The sequence below is a fragment of the Oncorhynchus nerka genome, linkage group LG23 (assembly GCF_034236695.1).
Source record: "Oncorhynchus nerka isolate Pitt River linkage group LG23, Oner_Uvic_2.0, whole genome shotgun sequence".
Classification (NCBI taxonomy): Eukaryota; Metazoa; Chordata; class Actinopteri; order Salmoniformes; family Salmonidae; genus Oncorhynchus; species Oncorhynchus nerka.
The window spans coordinates 27,696,385-27,705,772 of NC_088418.1; the positions used below are offsets into that span (position 1 = coordinate 27,696,385).

Below are 9,388 nucleotides of genomic sequence, written 5' to 3' on the forward strand. Positions count from 1 at the left end.
TGGGGACAAAGATCGTACTTTTTGGAAAATGTCCTCTGGTCTGATGAAACAAAAATATAACTATTTGGCCATAATGACCATCGTTACATTTGGAGGGAAAAGGGGGAGGCTTGCAAGCCGAAGAACACCATCCCAACCATGAAACACAGGGATGGGAGCATCCTGTTTTGGGGGTTCTTTGCTGCAGGAGGGACTGTTGCACTTCACAAAATAGATGGCATCATGAGGTAGGAAAATGATGTGGATATTTTGAAGCAACATCTCAAGACATCAGTTAAAGCTTGGTTGCAAATGGTTCATACAAAATGGACAATGACCCCAAGCATACTTCCAAAGTTGTGAAAAATGGCTTAAGGGCAACAAAGTCAAGGTATTAGAGTGGCCATCACAAAGCCCCGACCTCATCCTATAGAAAATTTGTGGGCAGAACTGAAAAAGCGTGTGAAAGCAAGGAGGCCTACAAACCTGACTCAGTTACACCAGCTCTGTCAGGAGGAATGGGCCACAATTCACCCAACATATTGTGGGAAGCTTGTGGAAGGCTACCCAAAACATTTGACCCAAGTTAAACAAGTTAAGGCAATGCTACTAAATACTAATTGAGTGTATGTAAACTTCTTGAACTACTGGGAATGTGATGAAAGAAATCAAATCTGAAATAAATCATTCTCTCTATTATTATTCTGACATTTCACATTCTTAAAATAAAGTGGTGGTCGTAACTGATCTTAAACAGGGAATTTTTACTAGGATTAAATGTCAGGAATTGTGGAAAAACTGAGTTTAAATGTATTTGGCTACGGTGTACGTAAACTTCCGACATCAACTGTATCTTATTTTAGCGTTGGTGATAATGGGTTTGCAGGATAGGTTCTCAACTAGGGGGCCTAGGATCCCAAGAGGGCCTCAGAGAGCTTTCAGGTGGTCTCTGAAAAGCCAGGTAGAAAACTAACAAGTAGAAAATAACAGCAGTAAGCCTGAAATATCTCACATTTGATAGGAGAGTACTGTTTAACAGGTATAACCAAATTAAAAGCTATGTTCATTTTGATATTTTGAATATTGACAACGAATACCGATCACAATTTACTCTTACATAAAAATGTCATCTCTGAAGTAGGGGTTCCCCAGATTTTCTGAAAGCATTTTATGAGGGCCTCGGAACAGAAAAGGTTGAGAACCACCTGCCAAGAGGTTAACCGTTGGACTAGTAACTGGAAGGTTGCAAGTTCAAACCCCCGAGCTGAGAAGGTACAAATCTGTCGTTCTGCCCCTGAACAGGCAGCTAACCCACTGTTCCTAGGCCGTCATTGAAAATAATAATTTATTCTTACTGACTTGCCTAGTTAAATAAATGTTTAAAAATTTAAAATTAAAGGACCGAGCTTAAAAGCTGAACTCTGGGAACCTGAGGGCTGCTGGTCTCAGATACCATGTACCATCTCCTGCCGTGGTGGACTTGAGCAAGGCACTTAAGCACTGAAACTGCTCTACATCCTTGAGTGCTGCTCTGTGGCTGACCCTGTGCCACCCCATGTGTGTATATTTGAGGAGGTTTGGTTATGCAATTTCTCAAATGGACAAGGAAGTATATATTCTATTTTATTCTAAGAAAAAGTATCCTAAAGCTGGCAGCCGCAGAGTAATCCACTTTTGGGCAGACTGAATTAATATATATATATACCAGGACAGATATAGGCCTACCCCAAGTATCTAAAACAAGCATTCATCGTTTCATTTGATTTGAGTTATTTAGCCAGGATGGTCCACTCAGTAACAATTGCCACTGTTTTCCAGGGAGTCCTGGAGCATAAGAAATGCTCACTAGTCATAAAAGACGATCAAGCTTGATTTCGCTTTATTTGGTTCTTTCCCCATTGAAGAGTATAGATTAACAACATGTCACTTGTTTTCCATACTTAGTGATTCCTGCCAAAACCAGCATCTGGATCTAGACACACTGCTGTGGACAGGTTTCTCATTTTCTTTTCTTTTTTGCTCTGGACTCCCAGCCTTGTGGTCTGCAGTACTGCTCTATGTCCTTATTGTCTGGTCGTTAATTGATTGATTGAATGTCTTTGATTGTCCAGGGTCCACTCACCTGGTTTTCCATACAGGCCTGTATCAGTCCCATAATAGAGGGGAAGATTGAAAACCAGCAGTGCTGTGGTCCTCAAAGCCTGTATCTGAGAACATTTGACAATAGCTATAAACCAGATCATTTTGGCATTCATATGATTTCCTTTGAAAATATTTCATGTCAACATTAGCGTAGCACTTCCTGAGTGTCCTGCATCGATGCTTCTTATTTATTATGCTCTGTGACATGCTATCATGAAAAGTATATAGGCCATGGCTAATACAACACAGCACATACAATATTATCACATTGAAATGAATAGAGCTATTGTTGCATTGTTTTTTCACTCACTACGCCATGCATGCTGCCACATATTGGACACCTGGGTTCGCATGTCTCCCTCCCCAATTCAAGATGGATGCCCTGCCCGGTTCAGAGTTTGAACGATCACAAAGAATGCGTGGCTATTGAAGATCTTAATCTTTTCTCAATATATATTCTTCAAATGAACTGCATTGGCGATGAGAAATTAAAGCCACACATCAGTCTCTAAGTGCCCTGTCATTGAGTGACAACGCTGACAGAATGGTCGACTTCTCGCTCCATCTTGGCTCAGTCTTCTTTTTGCCCCTCTTTCATTCCACCTTGTCCTCCATCTGCACTCTGGTGAGTCTGTCTGTGTCACCTTGGGCACCACCCATCAGTATCCATGCCCACTAGCCCTGCCAGGCGTGTGGGTATCTCTAAGCTAGGGGGCTCTCTCAGAGCACAGCCCTGATTATCTTGGTTCAATTGACTAATTTAAGTAATTGTACCTTGGTGGTCAATATGGTTTACTCTTTGGTTTGGTGTTCAATTCACATTGATTCTATATTTTATCTGATTTTAAGAAGCAGTGATATATAAAATCCCTGTTATTTAGCCTAAATTCATAGCTAGGCCTAAATAGATTAATAAATGGGTGTCCATTGATTGTTATGCTGTGATAGAAGTGAAATCGGTCTTCAAAACGACATCAAACGAGAACATTTCCTTCCTTCTCTCTCTCCGTTTTTGTTACTCTCTTTCTCCTTCCATTTTCATTGCCTCTCCTTCTCTTTCTGGCTGTGTGAGCGCGAGCGCAGTGACAGATGGCGAATCCCTCTTCCCTCGGGAATGCAATCTCTGTGAATGCGGGCGCATGTCAATCACCCGCGCTCATGTGATGGCTCTTGCCAATGACGTGCCAGCCATATGGCCTGGCATCATAACTGGTATGTAACCCACCCAGCCCTGGTAGAGGATGCCACACTACTGTCTCTGTGCGTTTGGGGTAGGGATAGCACAGCGAAGAAGCATCAAGCTAGGCTACAGCCGCACCTATTGGAGTGTCCGTGCAGGAGGGGTGTGGACTTGGACTGGCCACCCGGAGATGGTGTAAACAAACGCGCTTTCGCCCCTCACCGAGCTCCAAGACGGCGGTAGGTTGCATATTTTGGGATGGTCCGAAACGAATTATGGAATTAACACCAACGAGAGAATTTACACAAATGTCGAATGGAACATTTGTTATTTCATATAATTGATCGTTAGAGAAACAACTGATTATCTTGGGCATTAATCGAATTATATTGTTCAGCGATATAAGGCTGCTCTCCTCGTTGTTTTATCTCCTATCTAGTGTGGCAGATCTAATCAAAGATACAATTTAATCCTGCTCCCAGCTCTTTCTTTATTGGAGCTATCATTTAATGCGAACACGGGAGGGGATTGATCCCACAGCGCGGAAGACTGTATTTAATAACCTAGCTAAGCATTTAATAAACTATCAATTCGACATACATTCTCCTAAAGATCTACACGCATTATTCTACTCATATCGCAGGCGTATCGATGGAGCAGTGTCATTTGCTTTGAGAGGGGGTTGGGACACTTTAAAGACCCTCAAATCTTATCTCCGTTTGAAATGTAGACATTTCGGGACAGAACCTAAAATCGAAATAAAAGGAAACCATGGTGTGTGTGTGTGTGTGTGTGTGTGTGTGTGCGTGCGTGCGTGCGTGTGTGTGTGTCCATGCAGAGCACTATGGGAGTGATTCTCTATAGAGTTACATGTAGGTTAATTGACAGGTATTGGTTTGCGTTAATTACATTGTACTTATATGGTTAGAAAAATAAATCCACGCACTAACATGCACAGCTGGGCTCATTAATCTACAAGAGGCATTACGTTTTTCTTAACATGATCACAATATTTGGAGCTCTAAAAGTGATTTAAGAACTATTTTCTAATATCAAGGTTGAATGATTTATCTCAAATAGATTGATAGATTCATGAATTTATTTGGCATGATGTATTGTGGACTTGGAGCCTGTTGTGACAAGACCAATATAATAAATCAGTTGAAATGGAAGCTTCTTGTTTTGAAGTAGAATTACTTTTCAGTCTATCAATTCATTGAGGAGCATCGTGATTTTCTATTTATTTCGATCAGTAGAAAATCTGTATTCTTACACATAATTAACATGTTAATTGTAATTAGGCCTAACTCTTAGCGTAGTTTTCCCCAGCTGATTTTATCCTCTTTTTCCCAATCCTGATACCCTCCTCCACAAATCTTTTTGAAAACGGAATCTGCTTGATAGTCACATATGCGTGGAAATGGTTCTAACTTAATGCAAATAACAATTAAGTAAAGCGTGACTATTATCAGAAATTAGCGTTCATATATGAGTATATTTGAAAATTCCACAATTTATTCTGCCTGTGTTGGAATGTGGCCAGAAATAGTGGGGGGATGCGGAATGGGGTGAATGGGTCTACCCGACGCCCAATGTGACCCATGGGACCTTATAATAGGACCAGCACCGCAGAAACATGCTGTGAGAGGGCACGCCAAGGCACGTGCACGGGGAATTGGGGAAGAGCTTTCGTTGGGTCGCGTCTGTCGCCCCTCTATAGCAACAGAAACCCCCCAAATGTGTGAATGTAGGCTACAGCTGTTAGCCCACAACTTTAATTAGCCTACAGGACGAACAAAATTAATTAGGCAACTAAGATTGAAATATTTAATAATATGTTATTTTTGACGAGTAATCAAAGTAATTTTACACTTATGAATGAACAAGATGTCTAAAAGTATTGTTTTTATGCAAATACATTGTATTCTTATTATTACATTGGCATATTATATTACAGGCCTATAGAAGTTGGCTCAAGTGCACACTTAGGTCTAAAGGAATTTAGAACTTTGCATTCAACTATTATAGCTTATATGCCTATAACCCTTATTCTCTCACAGTATTTTTATTCAATCCATTTACTTTTTTTGTTGCATCTCGTCTGTCAATCAAAATCAACATTTGTATAAACAAAAATCTATATTCGGATAATACATAGCCTATACACCTATGCACTGTCTGAAACTGCTTCTCTAGGCCTTTAGTTCTCATCTGTCTTGCGATGTTTTCCAGTGCCACCATGTTGACAAGGCTATTCAGCGAGGTTCTGCCGGATGTCCAGAAGCTCTCGGGTTGGGTGGACGACAGCGAGGGCGAGGACTCCAAAACCAAGGAGGACGACCTGGGTCACCTGGAAGACGACGACTTGGATGACGGCGACGCCAGAGAGGGAAGCAGCCGGGATCAGTCCGAGATGGCTGGGGATGACGACGACGACGACGATGACGTCGACGATGAGGACTGCGGGGATGAGAACGAGGGGGGAGACAAACCCAAAAAGCGCGGCCCAAAGAAACGCAAGATGACGCCAGCAAGGATTGAGCGCTCCAAAGTGCGGCGTCAAAAAGCCAATGCACGAGAGAGAACGCGCATGCACGATTTGAACTCTGCACTGGACAATTTGCGTAAAGTAGTCCCATGTTATTCCAAAACGCAAAAACTCTCCAAGATAGAGACGCTGAGACTGGCTAAGAATTACATTTGGGCGCTCGGAGAGATATTGCGCAACGGTAAAAGGCCAGATGTGGTATCCTACGTGCAGACACTGTGCAAGGGCCTATCCCAGCCCACCACGAATCTAGTTGCTGGTTGTCTGCAGCTCAACTCTCGGAACTTCTTGACAGAGCAGTGTCCTGACGGGGCCCGGTTCCATGTCCCCAACTCCTCTTTCTCCGTGCACCCTTACTCCTACCCGTGTCCCCGTCTGTCTAGCCCTCAGTGCCAACCCGGCTCCAGTGGGCATATGAGGACCCATAACTACGGCTATGGCGACGCGGTCTACCCAGGGGCCGTCTCCCCGGAGTACAACAGCCCTGACTACGAGGGCCATCACAGTCCGCCTGTGTGCGTCAACGGCAACTTTTCCGTGAGGCAACAGGAGTCTGTGTCACCGGATGCAGACAGGAACTATCACTATGCTATGCACTATTCTGGACTGTCTGCATCTCGGGCACCTGCTGCCCACGGCCTAGCGTTCGGCCCCTCAGGAGCGCGCAGCGGTTCCGCGCACTCTGAAAACGTGCCGCCGCCGTTTCATGACGTTCACTTACACCATGACAGGGCGCCCGTGTACGAGGAACTGAACGCCTTCTTTCACAACTGAATCCTCCAAAACCCGAACAAACCTAGCGGACCCCTAAATACCCAAATGACAATCCTAATGGTATTAATAGTCTACCCATTTTGACACTGGATGAGGTTTTTTAGAGGATGGGAGATGAGGTGGCAGGAATTGAGAGAAAAAGCCCTATATTGTCAATGTTGGTCCTCTGTTTTATTGATGTCATTCCTGAACTATCATCATGTACATTTTAAGGTGTGTCAGAAATCAATATCTCCAATCAAATGTCGACCTGTATGCAGAATATGAGTGCAATCAAAACAAATGATGTATAGGCCTACATGAACGAAACATGCTATGATGAAAAAAAAATAAAACGATATTTTATAACTGTCTGACATGCGGTGATTGACCAAAGAAGTTATTTCTGACTTGATACATTGCGGGGTGGGGTAAACTGAAGGGCAAGGGCTCCATAATGGTATCGTCCCAAATAAATGATTTGGGGGTACACAGGGTATTCCACGTGAGTAGACTAATTCATAAGAACTGAGTTAATCAAAACATTATTTCAGTGACAACAACCACTTTCTGCAGCAGATTCGTTTCCAAATCCATTATTGAAACGAATAACAATTTATCATTCAACTGACCAAACTTGAAATCCCTGTTTAAGGAATAGGCCTATAGTCTAACCTCGTTTTCATCTAGTTTTTTTTTGCCATCTGTGTTTTCCCCCTCAAGTTTAATGAACGAGAGATTCGACCAACCCTTCATATGTAAACGTTATTCAGTTAGACACATTTTTGTATACTGTCTGTGGCTTAATCTTTTAATTTGACCACTTACAAGTCAATTGCTCTCAGGCAAATAAGCATTCACAAACATCCCGATTCACGCCTGAACCTATAGCTATGGAGACTGTCCGTGTAACTTTCAATTTTCTTGGAACTAATTTTGGTACCAATTTTGAGCCACTCGCCGCATTCTAAATACGGTTAATCGCCAAATTGTATATGCCTATCCCTCTAAACTAGAGAAGCCATACTAAGTTACTTATAAGTTGACCGATGGAAATTTGACTAATGCTTAATTTAGGCTTTGAGTTCCAATATGATGATTATTTTAGAATCAATGTGGTCTGGCTACACGATGATACGACATGGGATATAAATGATAGTAGCCTATTAATCATATAACACACATTTATGATGGGAACAAAATAGAACAAGTACCATTTTTGGATCATTTAAGGAGAGGAAATGAAATAGGAAACTGATTGAGTCGAGGAAGAAAAATGGCTGATAGGCCTATGATATATACTTGGAGCCTAGTGTTAGACGAGAAATTGCTACACTATTAGACCTACTGCAAAACAAACTCAACCCAATATTTATTTCTAAACGTTATCACATTACAATACTTGGTCAGCTGCCTAATGCCCCCCTTCGCCTTTTTCATGTTTATCTTTTCTTTATGGGACATAAAGACATGTCGCAAATTGCTCTCAGCATATAGATGTGGAGAAATGTTACGCCTTTCCTCTACTATTTTTGGTTTAGGGATAACAAAAAAACTTTAAAAAACACATGTTTAATATATTTCAAACAAACTTATTTCCCCAGTTAATTTAATATATGCAATTCATTGCAGACCTACGTTTATTTGCATATTTGAAAATAAGATGAGTCAAATCTAATCAACGTTTATTTGTCGCATACACAGATCAGTAGATGTTAAAGCAGGTGCCGCGAAATGCTTGTATTTTATGGATTATATATATTTTAACACCAGTTGTAACGAATAATTTTATTTGAACAAAATTAAACATCATGCTCAGCTTCTAAAAACGTAGCATTCTCGCCGAGATAACAAATGCAAGACACATTTATGACAACATGTAGGCTATATTTTTCTTTAGAAATGTGGTGGCCAATGCGAATGATATAATATTGCTTACAATATTCCCATTTTACAGCATAGAACCATGTGTGTTTGTAGATGGTTAGTCCTTTATAAGCATGTTGGATTTAATATTATCAGCGGTGCTGACTTACTGAAAGGACCCGTCACTTTGGACCGCTGCCCCGGGACCCATATGTTCCACCGTCCGTCCGTATGATAAGCAGCGGGCACTGGGGAGCACGAAGAGGGGTCTGGCCCATCAAGGACTGCCCCTTAAACAAAAAGGGAATAATTAGCCTAATAGACTGTGTTGCACAGATATATTTCTTTGTAACTTATTTTCTGTTCAAAATCTAGCACCTAAAGTTTTTATTTTATTTGTTTATATCAAATACAATAGTCCGATTGCTCAGAATATGCAGATAAATAGAGGTGATACATGCTAAAATAATGGCCTGAAATAACAGGCAAATGTGGGCCTGTTCAGGCATTAAAACGATCAAATAAGAAGTCCAATAGCCTTTAGTAGCCTATGTGTGAGAGCTCGCCTCGGTCTACCTCTGGAAAATTATATTTGCCTGAAACAAAACATATATTTTTTCGTGCCTAATATTTTAGCGTTTTAACATCAGAGGGGTCAAAGGCACTTTGGCGAGGCAAAGGCCCACCACATTCGAGAAAACAGCTTGCAATGCTACAAATTGGCAGGTCCTCAAATGTAAGTGTCTGGACCAAACAAAAATATCGCACTCCCACCAACAGATATGAATAGTAATTTAATTATATTCATTTACAATGACTTTATAGAATAACCATATTTACAGGCATACTTGTCGTCGATGTGCCTTTCACCTTTCACTATTGAGAAGAATTCACTGAACGTCCTCAACAATGAGAAGGGC

At 41.4% G+C, this 9,388-nt stretch overlaps 1 protein-coding gene across 1 annotated transcript; it reads left to right on the plus strand.

Moving 5' to 3' along the window:
• Positions 1–3,313: 3,313 nt before the first annotated feature.
• Positions 3,314–6,965, plus strand: LOC115106203 (neurogenic differentiation factor 2-like). Its single transcript, XM_029628771.2, has 2 exons — positions 3,314–3,540; positions 5,534–6,965. The coding sequence occupies exons 1-2, from the start codon at positions 3,314–3,316 to the stop codon at positions 6,621–6,623; spliced, it is 1,317 nt and encodes a 438-aa protein (XP_029484631.1). The 3' UTR covers positions 6,624–6,965.
• The last annotated feature ends 2,423 nt before the right edge of the window (positions 6,966–9,388 follow it).

Coding starts and splice junctions, on each gene's coding strand:
- LOC115106203 (XM_029628771.2), top strand. CDS start 3,314: ATGGCCTGGCATCATAACTGGTATGTAACCCACCCAGCCCTGGTAGAG. Junction 3,541..5,533: donor CACCGAGCTCCAAGACGGCG/GTAGGTTGCATA, acceptor GATGTTTTCCAG/TGCCACCATGTTGACAAGGC.